General features: G+C 37.5%; 1 protein-coding gene across 1 annotated transcript in view; it reads right to left on the reverse strand.

The window, feature by feature from the left end:
* DGKI (diacylglycerol kinase iota) overlaps window positions 1-13,990 on the reverse strand; it is a 447,257-nt gene that overhangs the window by 54,115 nt on the left and 379,152 nt on the right. Inside the window, 1 exon segment of the mRNA XM_047695648.1 lies at window positions 1,219-1,244. Within this exon segment, the coding sequence (XP_047551604.1) occupies window positions 1,219-1,244 (26 nt within the window).

The raw sequence follows: 13,990 nt of genomic DNA on the forward strand, positions 1-13,990 counted from the left end.
AAAGGTTTCAACATTTAGGATTTCCATTCCACATTAAAATACAGTAACAGAAAGCTGAATACAATGGTTGGTCTACTGATAAGATTTCAACCCAGAGGCAATGGGAGTAGATTTTTGCTGAAGAACAGTGTGGTGCTCTCCAAGGGTAGAGTGAATTAGAGGATGGAAAACTAGGGTGGGCAGTTTTAAGGCAATCTTAAAAGTCTAAGTAAGACACAGAGAGCCTCTAAGCTACAGCACTGGGGATGGAAAAGAGAGTAGCAATAAAAGGAATATGAAAACCAGAGTTAATAAAATTTAGTGACTGAACAGAATAAGGGAATGAAGAGGGAATCTGACAGCAGCTTTCCTGTGTTATACTTAGTTGGCTGAATACATAATGGTACCCTTCACTACTTAGGGCTGGCATGAGGAGGAAAGCCAGTACTACTTAAAGTCCTGGTGTATCTCCCCTTTATAAGATTAATCACATTTTACTTTATATTGCGGGAGGTATGGGTCTTTCTACCACCCCCTTCACCACTAGACTCACCGCTCTTTTAGGGGGGGAAATTCTGTCACATATCCCATTATCTCTGCAGATGGCCCCCAAAAGCATATTTGCATAACATGATTATATAGTATCATGGACCCACTGTAGACACTCAGTGAACATTTTTGAATGACTGACTGAATAAATGAATTCCCAAAGGTAGATGTGACAAAACTATACATTTTATCCTTTGAATGAAATAATTGTGTCTTAAATGTGAATAACTCACCTCAGTGGGGTAACAATTCACACCACTACTGATTAGGTTCATTTCAGACTTCTACTACTTTTGGCAAATTCCAACATCCAATCTTGGAGGGACTTTTGGGAGTACCTACTACACACTCTCATTTTAAAGATGAAAATCTGTGATGCAGAGAAATTACATGGCTAACCCCAGCTCACAAAATGTATCCAGTGATGGGACAAAAATCAGGTAGATACATTAAGCTTCATAATATTTGTCAACCAAAATGGTTATAATGGATTTAAAGATATTACAAGATATCACATTTAGTTAGGATACACTGAGTTTTTTAAAAGTGCATGACATTTCACATGGAAAAAAACACAAGGCCAATGTCTTAGAAACATTTCCTTGAATAATTCTTTCCTCTGACAGTGAAATGCAAGGAATGGAACTCAACTTTTAATCTTGAATTAGTATAAGTAAGACAAATTCTTACCGTGATCTTCTGAAGAGACTGGTGACCTAAAACGAGAAAATAAGCATGATAAATGTTTTGTAAATGATACTGATAATTATAAATGCAATAATGATCAAGAATAATCTCCTAGAAATATTATCCCCGAATTCAATTAAATAGAAAGTCAATATAGTAGGCAGTGTAATTAATTTGTTGGTTGCATGGTATTTTCTGATTGATCACTCCCAAAGCTTACCTGGACTGGTTGAGTGGTTGGGGTTAATAAAATTTCAGTCTACTGTACTAGGTCACGGGACTGCAACAAACTTAGTTAAGTCTGGATTTATGACACACAAATAGAAAAGTCATAGTAATGTGGTAATGGATGGAATCCTGTGATGTCGCCAAAGGCCAGGCCTCCAGAGAATGTAAATAAGCACTAGATTGAGTGTAAGTAAAAAGAAATCTACTTGGACAGTAAAAAATGAGACAGAAGTAAAATAAATGGTATGTACCTTTATCATTGTTGTTTTTTGTTTCCACTCTGTGGAATTTAAGGTTTAAGTAAGCATGACACAGACTGCCCTCTGTGTGCAGGCCTCATAGCTCTAAACCTGTAAGAACCAGGATGAGACAAAGAGTGCAACCGCTGGGGTCCCACAGAACTTTTATAAATTGATGACTTTTACATACCATTTATGCAAAAGTTCCAATTACATTAGGAAGACACCTATGAAGCATCATGTCAATGCTTCACAATAAAAACCTTTATTCTCCAGCTGACCTCTAATTGAGCTACTCTGAGCAATACAGACACAGTCTTGAGGATCAAGTCCCCTCAAGCTTGAATGATACAGTCTTGATTCTACCAGCTCATTCTTTCCTTGGGATGAAGTGAGATGTATAATTCTGTACTAACAGGTGATAAAATTTTGAAGGGAAAGGCAAGAAACCAGCCAGAAGGCATCCTCTGCTCTAAATGATCAGCCTGCTGGGGGTCCACTGCAGGAAGACGACCAGAGGGAAAGGCAAGCATTTAGGAATCTGCCCTTTAATATAACTAGTGTTGGGGCAAGAATGATTCTATGGATGCGTAGTGGTTGAAGGAAGATTTTAGCTACTGTGGGATGCTTGAGAATGCTTTAATATTTTTGTCCATTATGGGAGTGATCAGTAAAGGACACAGCAGTCATGGTGGGAAAGCCTGGAAGTTCCCTTAGTGGCAAAGTGTCAAATCATTTCAATCTTACCAGTCTCTTCAAGTGAACCTTTGCATGTGAAAACAACAGAGGGTCCGCAGATTTGGTAGAGAGAAAACTGGCATCTGGGTTATGGGCACAGGGACCCCTGAAAGGGAACCTGCTCCAGCCTAAGCCATCCCTGCAGAGTTGGCCTCTTGAGAAATGCCACATGGCCTCCCCGGGTACAGCTTATTTGGGTTCTCCTAGGGATTTCTCTGTTTCATACTATCACAAACCCGTCGTCCCCACTGGGCTGTGAGCAAACAGAAAACTAGGACCATTGCTTATGTAGTAACAGAATGGACCTCTGATCAATAATTGTTGAACTGAATTAATGTCAGCACTACCACACAGGTGTTTAGACTCAAACACATTTTGGAGCACCTCAAAAAAATCATCATGTCACCTTCAGACCACCCGCAAGACCAGTTTGCCAAGCTCCAAGGCCAGCCATGGGCAGAAGAACCTAGGGACTGAGACAAGCTCCAGAACAGAGAAAATGTGAGCACTCCCAGAGCCAGAAGACATCCAGTACACCTAGCAACAGAGACCTACAGTCTGCCTTAGTGGTTAGGAAAAGAAAGAAGGAGAGAGTGCAGAATAGAGGTGAATGGGAATGAAAACTGAGTCTAATGAGAAACACATATTTGAAATAAGATAATTTCTTAAGATGCTCGGGCATGAAAAGAAGTCAGCAACAAGGTAACATCTTTAGCCCTAGGGTTTTCTGATGGGAATTAAACAAAAACATATCCTGGATTGTTGGCCATTAATTTCTCATGGAGCCCTAGGAACAAAGAAAAACCCATGCCAACAGACGACTGAATGTCTCAGGTGGAAGGCTTGTGAAGCAAGGATGTTGGTGCCTTTCTGTGAAAGCAAAGCACTAATATTAAATCTGAAAAATTCCAGATGGCTTGGTTAAAGTCCCCAGGGGATGCAGTGGTCCAGGCAGTGGGGAAGAACTATCCATTTCAGAGTGTTTGCTGAGGATTAGTCATGTTGAGTTTCTGTGCGGAATGTCTCCCACATGCCTGGATTTGTGGAATTTTAAGACATATGGAGTATTTCAGTCCTCACTCAGTATTTCACCTTTCACTCTAACGAGTCACTAAATTATACTACTGAGACATGCACACCATCCATTATTGCTGGAAATGGGCATAAAAAGTTTTACAGAACTTAGCTCAGGAGAGAGGAAAATTCATGAAATCAGCAAGAGAAGTAGTTATTTTTAAAACAGAGAGGTTGAACCGTAGGAACAGATAATCTTCCTCAACCTGACAACTGAGGAATGCAGAAGAGTTCACTGCTCATTCCTCCCACTGAATCTGCAAGACCTGTGGTTCTCTTCCTATTTCTTTCTCCTCCCTGTACACTTTATCTTGGGGATAGCATTGCTCTTATAATGCAAACTACGACCGGATTCAAAGAACTCCAAGATTTTGAGTTCTTGCCACTTTCCTCAGTACTAGCCTTTTATGACAGTCTGGAGAATATTTACATTTGATTTTGCTTTGTTTTGTTTTGTGGGTTTTTTGGAAAAACACTTTTATTTACATCTCACTCTAATTCGGCCAATAACAAAAAAAAAAACAAGAACTCAAGTCCTGGATTTTAAAATCTCTCTCCTATTTTAAATCTTTCTATTTATGTTGATTCAAACCTTCATAATAATTACTGTTTGAGACCCTTTTAGGTACGAGGCCCTGTGCTTCATGATGGGGATACAAAAACAAACAAGGTACCAAATTTCAAGGAATTCAAAGGAGAAAAATAGACAAACAAATGATTATAGTGAAAAAAGTGTAGTCATCAAAATATGCATGAACTAAAGAAGGAGCATGAGAAAGAGAGACCCATTCTGTTCCGGAAGAGTGAAAGAAGACTTCAGGAAGCAAGAACCATGGGAGCCGGGCTTGGAAGGATGAGCAAAAGCTTGTTAGGTAAATAAGAAAGGAGAAGAATGTCAGGCAGAGGCATGAGGCATACGTCAAGGAACATGGATAGGAAATTTCGTAATATGTCATCAGTCAGACAAAGAACTAAGTGTGGCTAAAATATAAAGGAGTGGATAAGTTAGGACTGGAAATAGAATAGACGTTTCATACAGGGCCTGACAAGCCATTTTGACGTGCTGGTAATTTACCTTCTAAGCTAAATGGAGAAAGTTTCTGAAGCAGTGAAGTCATACATTCTCATTGCTGCTTCCTATCATCAGGCAGGCTGTGCAGAGTAGAATTTTTTAAAAAAGCAAGAGTAAAGGCAGGAGACAAGTTAAAAACTATTACTGCAAAGCTTCTGCTCTTCTCTTTGAAATTCATGAAAAGTAACAGGGAGAATGTGAAACAGAAAAGGAAGCATCGTCTTTGACTAAGCTAAAAGATACCCATAATCCAAAATCATCTGTAAAGAAAAGCTACCAAGTACAAGAAAAATGGGCCAAGTTTCAGGGAGACAGAGAAAGCATATTTTGATCTCAAAAGATATGAGCTACACAGTGCACCACAAAATTCAGCAGAAAGCGTTCTGCTCTGAGCCAGGTGCCCTGCTAGTCAGAAGTGGAATCAAATCCCAGAGGATAGTGCTGTTAAAAAAAGAATTTGAAAAGAGACCCAAAGTCAAGCTTTCAGAAACAGACAAACCCACTATGCCTAACTATCTATCCCAAACTAATGGCTCCAAAAAGAACTCCTCTAAAACAAATATGAGTAATAAAAGTAAAAGAAACCAGTATGATAACCACACAAAAATATTCTAAGAAGAAAGCAGGATAAGGATATGCTGACGAAACTTAAGGTGGGAGTACACTAAAAAGGTAATGGCAGGGACAGGTGAACCCTATTGAAATTTTCAATTTTCAATTTTCCATGAAATTTGGAAATGGAAAAAGGAAAGGAGGGAATGAAGGAAGGAGTAAAAGATGGAATAGGGTCTCTGTGACAAGAAACATAAAGAAGAAATAACAGTGATTATGAAATAGTCCCAAAACAGCAGAAGAAAAGAGCAAACATTGGTCCAGAGTCTTCAAATCAGTAAATTATAGACACAGCTTAAGGACTCTTTCTTTAAGCCACTTTCCTTAACCACTCTTTCCTTAACCACTACACTGGAAAAAGAATATTGAGAGGAGGTAAAAGATCCATAATAACTAAAAATATGTCAAGAGATAAGCCATTCATTTATTCATCCATTCAAGTAACTGCTTTGTGGAAGTGTCTTGCTGTTTTCCAGTTTGATTTTCTTTTCTGTGATTTTTTTTTTTTTTTGGCTTTTTAAACTTTTAATTCCAGTTAATTAACATGCAGTGTTGTATTAGTTTCAGGAATATAGATATAGTGACTTAACAATTCCATACCTCACCCTGTGCTCATCACAAGTGCACTCATTGGTCCCCATCACCTATTTACCACCTGCCCCCACCCAACACCCCTCTGGTAACCATCAGTTTGACTCTATAGTTAAGAGTTGATTTCTTAATTTGTCTTTCTTCCTCTCTCTTTTATCTTTCCTTTCCTTATTTGCCTCATTTCTTCTAAATTCCACACAAATGAATTCCTATAGTATTTGTCTTTCTCTGACTGGCTTATTTCACTTAGCATAATACTCTCTAGCTCCATCCATGTTGTTGCAAATAGCAAGATTTCATTCTTTTTTATGGCTGAATAACAGTCCATTGTAGATATCTATCTATCTATCCATCTATCTACCTATCTATACCACTCCTTCCTTATCCTTTCATCCATCAATTGACACTGGTTGCTTCCGTAGTTTGGCTATTGTAAATAATGCTGCAATAAACATAGAGTGCATATATCCTTTTGAATCAGCACTTACTAGGGTGCAATTACTGAATCATATGGTAGTTCTATTTTTAACTTTTTGAAGAACTTCATACTGTTTTTCCAGAATGGCTGTACCAGTTTCCATTCCCACCAACAGTGACGAGAGTTCCTTTTTCTCCACAACCTCTTGTTGTGAACACTTCTTGTTCTCTGTGTTTCTGATTTTAGCCATTCTGACAGGTGTGAGATGAAATCTCATTGTGGTTTTGATTTGCATTTCCTGATGGTGAGTGACATTGTCCACACTGCACACTTTTCACGTGTCTGTTGGCCATCTAGAATGTCTTCATTGAAGAACTATATGCTGTTGTCTTCTGCCCATTTTTTAATTTATTTGTTTTGGACATTAAGTTGTATAAGTTCTTTATGTATTTTCCATCTGAAACCTTTATTGGCTATGACATTTGAAAATATCTTCCATTCCATAGTTTGCCTTTTACTTTCATTGACTGTTTCCTTTGTTGTGCAGATGTTTTTTATTTTGATGTAGTTCCAACTGTTTATTTTTGCTTTTGTTTCCCTTGCCGTAGGAGAAATATCTAGAAAAATGTTGCTACAGTCAATGTCAGAGAAGTTACTGCCTGTGTTTTCCTCTGGGATTTTTATGGCTTCAGGGTTTCACATGTAGGTCTTTAATCTATTTTGAATTGATTTTCGTATATGGTGTAAGAAAGTGGTTCAGTTTTCCCACCAGCATTTATTGAAAAGACGGTCTTTTTCCCACCAGATATTCTTTTCTGCCTTGTTGAAGGTTAATTAACCATATAGTTGTAGGCTTATTTCTGGGTTTTCTATTCTATTCTGGATATATGTGATTGTTTTTGTGTCAATACCATACTGTTTTGATTGCTAAAGCTTTGTAAAATAACGTGAAGTCTGGAACTGTGGTGCTTTGAGCTTTGCTTTTCTTTGTCAAGATTGCTTTGGCTACTGGAGGTCTTTGTGGTACCATACTAATTTTAGAATTGTTTGTTCTAGTTCTGTGAAAAATTCTGTTGGTATTTTGATAGCGATTGCATTAAATCTGTAGGTTGCTTTGAGTAGTATAGACATTTTAACAATACTTACTCTTCCAACCTATGCGCATGGAATGTCTTTCCATTTCTTTGTGTCTTCTTCAGTTTCTTTCATCAGTGTCATAGTTTTCAGAGTACAGGTCTTTCACCTCTTTGCTTAGGTTTATTCCTAGGTATCTTATTTTTGGTATGACCGTAAATGGAATTGTTTTCCTAATTTCTCTTTCTGCTGCTTCACTATTGGTGTATAGAAATGCAACAGATTTCTGTACATTGATTTTGTATCCTGTGACTTTAATTTGTTTATCAGTTCTAGCAGGGTTTGTTTGTTTGTTTTTTGGTGGAGTGTTTCAAGTTATCTATAGTTATCTATATATAGTACTGTGTCATCTGCAAATTGTGAAAGTTTTCATTTTCCTTGCCAATTTGGATGTCTTCTATTTCTTTTTGTTGTCTGATTGCTGTGGCTAGGACTTTCAGTACTACGGTGAATAAAAGTGGTAAGAGTGGACAAATTTGTTTTGTTCTTGACCTTAATGGAAAAGTTCTCCATTTTTCCCCACTAAGGATAATGTTAGCTGCAGATTTTTCATCTATGGACTTTATTACATTGAGATATGCTCCCTCCAAACCTACTCTGTTGAGGGCTTTTATCATGAATGGATGTTGTACTTTGTCAAATGTTGTTCTACATCTATTGAAATGATCAAATGGTTTTTATTCTTTATCTTATTGATGTGATATATCATGTTGATTGAATTGTGACTGTCAAACCACTCTTGCAACCAAGAAATAGATCCTACTTGATTGTAGTGAATGATTGATTTTTTAAAATATATTGTTGATGGGTTTGCTAATATTTGTTGAGGAGTGTTGCACCTATGTTCATCAGGGATGTTGGCCTAGTGTTTTCTTTTATAGTGATTTCTTTATTTTTTTTATTTAATTTTTTTTAAATTTTTTATAAACATATAATGTATTTTTATCCCCAGGGGTACCGTTCTGTGAATCGCCAGGTTTACACACTTCACAGCATTCACCATAGCACATACCCTCCCCAATGTCCATAACCCCACCCTCCTTTCCCAAACCCCCTCCCCCCAGCAACCCTCAGTTTGTTTTGTGAAATTAAGAGTCACTTATGGTTTGTCTCCCTCCCACTCCCATCTTGTTTCATTTATTCTTCTCCTACCCCCTTAACCCCCCATGTTGCATCTCCACTTCCTTATATCAGGGAGATCGTATAATAATTGTCTTTCTCTGATTGACTTATTTTGCTAAGCATGATACCCTCTAGTCGCTTCCACGTCGTCGCAAATGGCAAGACTTCATTTCTTTTGGTGGCTGCATAGTATTCCATTGTGTATATATACCACATCTTCTTTATAGTGATTTCTTTATTTGGTTTTGGCATCAGGATAATGCTGGCCTTTTAGAATGAATTTGGAAGTTTTCCTTCCTCTTCTATTTTTTGGGATAGTTTGAGAAGAATGGGTATTAACACTTCTTTAAATGTCTGGTAGAATTCACCTGTGAAGCCATTGGGTCTTGTTCTTTTGTTTGTCGGGAATTTTTTGATTACTAATTCAATTTCTTTGTTGGTGAGCGGTCTGTTCAAATTTTCTATTTCTTCCTGTTTGAGTTTTGGTAGTTGATACGTTTCTAGGAATTTATCCATTCCTGCTAGGTTGTCTAATATGTTGGCATATAGCTTTTGATAATATTCTTATAATTGTTAGTATTTCTGTGGCATTTGTTATTTCTCCACTTGCATTTGTATTTATTTGAGTCCTTTATCTCTTTATTGTTGATAAGTCTGGCTAGAGGTTTATCCATTTTATTGACATTTTTCAAAGATCCAACTCCTGGGTTTTTTTGATCTGTACTATTATTTTTTTAGTTTCTATGTCATTTAATTCTGCTGTAATCTTTATTATTTACTTCTTCCTGCCGGTTTTAGGTTTTAGTCTTCTTCTTCTATCCCTTTTAGGTATAAGGTTAGGTTGTTTGAGATTTTTCTTGATTCCAGGCTTGTGTTGGTATAAACTTCCCTCTTAGAACTGCTTCTGCTATATCCCCAAAATTCTGGACACTTGTGGCTTCCTTTTCATGTGCTTCCATGTACTTGTTAATTTCTTCTTTTACTTCCTGGTTACCAATTCATTGTTTAGTGGCATGTTATTTGACCTTCATGTATTTGTTATCTTTCCATATTTTTTTATTGTGGTTAACGTCTAGTTTCATAGCATTGTGATCAGAAAAGGTGCATGGTATGACTGATCTTCTTGAATTTGTAGAGGCTTATTTTGTGGGAGAAAATGTGATTTGTTCTGAAGAATGACTCATGTGCACTTGAAAAGAATGTGTATTCTGTTTTAGGATGGAATGTTCTGAGTACATCTGTTAAATCCATCTGGTCCAGTATGTCATTCAAAGCCATTGTTTACTTGTTTATTTTCTGTTTAGATAATCTGTATGTAAGTGGGGGTGTTTAAGTCTCCTACTATTATTTTATTATCAATAAGCTCCTTTGTTTGTATTAATGGTTTTATGTATTTAGATGCTCCTATATTGGGTGTATACATATTTACAATTGTTATATCTTCTTGTTGGCTTGTCCCCTCTATTATTATATAGTGTCCTTCTTTGTTTCTTGTTATAGTCTTTGTTTTAAAGTCTCTTTTGTCCAATATAAATACTGCTACTCCAGCTTTCTTTGACCTCCATTTGCATGACAGATGTGTCTCCATCCCCTCACTTTCAAACTGTAGGTGTCTTTAGGTTTAAAATGAGTCTCTTCTAAGCAGCATATAGATGGGTGTTTTGTTTTTTTTATCCTGTCATTCTGTACGTTTTGATTAGAGCATTTAGTTCATTTACATTCAAAGTAATTACTGATAGGTATGTATTTATTGTTATTTTATTATTTGTTTTGTGGTTGTTTCTGAAGATTTTCTCTGATCCTTTCTTGTCTTTCTTTCAAGTTTTGCTAATTATATTTAGTAATATATATGGATTTCTTTGTCTTTATCCTTTGCATACTTATTAGTGGTTTTTAATATATGGTTACCATTACGTTTGTATATAAACTTCTCTGTATAGAGCAGCCTATATTACATTGGTGGTAGTTTAAGTCTGAACACATTCTTTACTCTTCTCATCCCCATGTTTTAGAAATGTGTTGTTATATTTGACATCCTTTTATTTGGTGAGTTCCTAGACTGACTTTTTTTTTACAGAAACATCCATTTTTACTGCTTTTGTTTCTTACCTTTATAACTGTCAATTTTAGTCTCTCCTTTTCACTCAAAGAGTCCCCTTTAATATTTCTTGTAGTACTGTTTCAGTGGTCATCAACACTTTTAGTTTTTATCTGGGAAAGTCTTTATCTCTCCTTCTATTCTGAATGACAGTTTTTTCTGGATAGAGTATTCTTGTAAAAGTACCGCGCGCTAACCGATTGCGCCACTGTAGCTCCGGAGAGAGTATTCTTGGCTACAGATTTTTCCCTTTTAGCACTTTGAATATATCATGCCCCTCTCTTTGGGCTTAGAAAGTTTCTTCTGAAAAATCTCCCAGTAGCCTTACAGGTTTTCCCTTATAAGTTACTGTGTTCTTTTGTCTTGATGCTTTTACAACTTTTTGTCTCTATATTTTGCCTTACCAATTTGTCTTGGTGTGAATCTGCTTTTGTTGATTTTGATGCAAGATCTCTGTGCCTCTTGGATCTGGATATCTATTTCCTTCCCCAAATTAGGGAAATTCTCAGCTATTATTTCTTGGAATACATTTTCTGCCCTCTTTCTCTCTCATCTTCCTCTGGAACTCCTATAATATGAATGTTATTGCATTTTTGGGGAGTCACTGAGTTCCCTAAGATCATCCTCATTTTGCATAATTCTTTTTTCTCTCTTTTGTTCTGCTTGATGACTTAACATTATTGTGTCTTCTAGGTCATTAACACACTCCTCCGCTTCTTCAGTCTGTTGTTCATTTCATCAAGTGTGTTTCTCATTTCATTTATTGAGCCATTTATCTCCGCTATGCTATTCCTTATCTCTGTGTTAAATGTTTCAGTCATATCTTCCACTCTTTTCTCAAGTCCAGTGAGTATCCATATGATCATTACTTAAAACACTCCATCAGATATGTTATTTAAACTTGCTGCACTTAGATATCTGGCCATGGCCCTGTTCTTTAATTTGGGATAAATTTCTCTGTATTCTCATTTTGTCTAAATCTCTGTGCCTGTTTCTCTGTGTTAGGAAAGTCAACTATATCACCTGTTTGTTTTTGTGTTTGTTTGTTTTTTTTAAGATTTTATTTATTTATTTGAGGGAGAGTGCTTGTGGGGAGGGGCAGAAGAGGGAGAGGGAGACAGAATTTCAAGCAGATTCCATGCTAAGCCTGACATGGGGCTCCATCCCACAACCCTGAATCATGACCTGAGCCAAAACCAAGAGTCAAACACCTAAACGACTGAGCTGCCCAGGCACACCTACATCTGTTCTTGAAGAGGAGGTCCTGCAGTGCCTTTTGAAGAAGAGGTCCTGTAGTGCCCTACCATGTAGTGTCTCTTCTTCTCTAGGGCCTGGCACTTCCAGGAGTGTGCTGTGTGTGATGTTCTGTTTTGTTCCGGTCACTTTATGCTTCAGGCCAGTTGTCTGCAGAGGCTCTCTTTGCCTGTTGTGAGCACTGTTTTGTCCCTGGCCTGAATGAGGAGTATTTTAACTAGGTTTGCTCTAGTGTGTTTATGAAATGATACCTGTCACCACTACCACTAGAACTGAGGCTCGGCAAAAGCCCCTATTGGGAGACATAGGATGAGTAGGGTTTTAGGCTGGTCCTCTGGGGGCAGGGAGGTCCCCTCTGCTGAGACTGAGGAAAGTGTGACCGGAAGATGAAGTTCCACCAAAGGTCAGTATTTGATGTAGGCAAGTTAGGTAGCGAGTGTTGGCCCTGCACTTATGCTGAGGGGCAGGGCAGGAAATCAGCACTAGTCACTTTGTTCCCAAAGGGGTCTCTCTTCAAAGACTGACCCTCTGGGACATGCTCCAAGATGAATGAATAACCTTCTCACTGTGTGTCCTAGGTGCTCTTCAGATTGCTGTTCCATGCTCTATGTCTGCAGGCTGTTTGCTCTGCCTTTTCTCCAAGAGCAGTACAGTGTCCTCCAGGCTTTATCCCAGCCAAACTTGCTGACCTTTAAAACTTCAGGATTTAAGCCCTTCTGGTTGCAAGAACTCACAAAATTTGGCTCTTCTCGCTTACCAAGCCAAATGCAATGGGAATTCATTCTCCCCATGCACTCCCTGTTAATTTGTTTCTCATCCTTCTCCACCACTGTGGCTCCCTCCTTTCCACAGGAGCTATGTCTTTATCTCTTAAACTGTGTTTCCACACTTCTTACCTTCTTTAATGTGGCCTCTTCTCTTGCTTTAATTGTGGGGTTTATTCTGCCATTCTTCAGGTCAATTTCTGGGGCATTTAGGATGATTGGTAATTATCTAGTTGTATTCATGGGACAAGGGAAGTCTAGGGTCCTCCTCCTCCACCTTATCTTCCTGGGATTACATCTACTTTTCCATAAATTTTGATCTGAAGATTTGCTGGTGAAAGTCCTCTTGCCAATGTTAACCATGCTAAGCAGAATATTCATAATGTTCTCTCCTTTTAAATGAAGGTAACCTTTCTCAAACTAGGATATACACAAGAATTTGAAAATAAGGGAAGTCCCCAGGAAAAAAAAACACGCTGGTTTTAGATGGTGGATTATGTAATTTAACTAGTCAAAACTAAGATATTATTTTTTCTTGAAATCAGCATAGACATATTATGGGGCCCAAAGCAAAAGTCACTTGATTTCATAAAATCAAACAACAAACTTAAAAAATTAAAAAAAAAAATCTGTGTTTGAGGCAGTTAGCCTCAGGCAATGTCTCCAAGACCTCAATGGGGTGAATTTATTCTCCTTCAGAATAGGAGTGTTTCCAAGGGAAAAGTCTGAAAACATGAGAATATACAGGGCTATAACATTTTGGAATAAACTGTTTTTTTCAGATTAATGTATGGACACATTAAGAATCTGAAAGAATGAGACATCAGGCACACATTGGACTAGTTGCTACTATACTGAACAAACAGCACAGCTTATAGACCTTATTGCCAGTCACTAAGACACAAGGAATTGCTAAGAAAATCAAAGACAGTTATTTAGGTTGCAATCCATCAGCAAGTTTCCCTTCAAGGCCTCTAATCTTTCAAGTAGATCAATTACAAGGCTTAAAGACATTGGAAAATATGCCCAGTTTTCAACCCACAAAATTACACATATGATCCAAAGAGCCAAAGAATGATATATTTATGAAGACAAAGTCTTTAAGAAGTTACACTTCTTGTGATGCCTTGTTGTTTTAATCAATAAACCTAGAGCTGAGATGATGAGCCTGATGACCACTTCAGCCTGTAGGATATGGTATGATCCTTTGCAATACATTTTAAATGAATGCTTCTTCTTGGCAACCTCCATGAAATGCTCTAAACCTATAAGCTCATTCTAACACAAGATCTTTTTACTTGAATAATACTGTCTTGACTCCATTTTTTTTTAAGCCCCCTTACAATATTTTGCTTTTATTTTCATTTTGTGGCTCAAATCAATAGCATCCATGGCTTTCCTACTTGGCCCATCCCCAGAATGTCTGTATCA

This window comes from Lutra lutra, chromosome 11 (genome assembly GCF_902655055.1).
Source record: "Lutra lutra chromosome 11, mLutLut1.2, whole genome shotgun sequence".
NCBI classification, from domain to species: domain Eukaryota; kingdom Metazoa; phylum Chordata; class Mammalia; order Carnivora; family Mustelidae; genus Lutra; species Lutra lutra.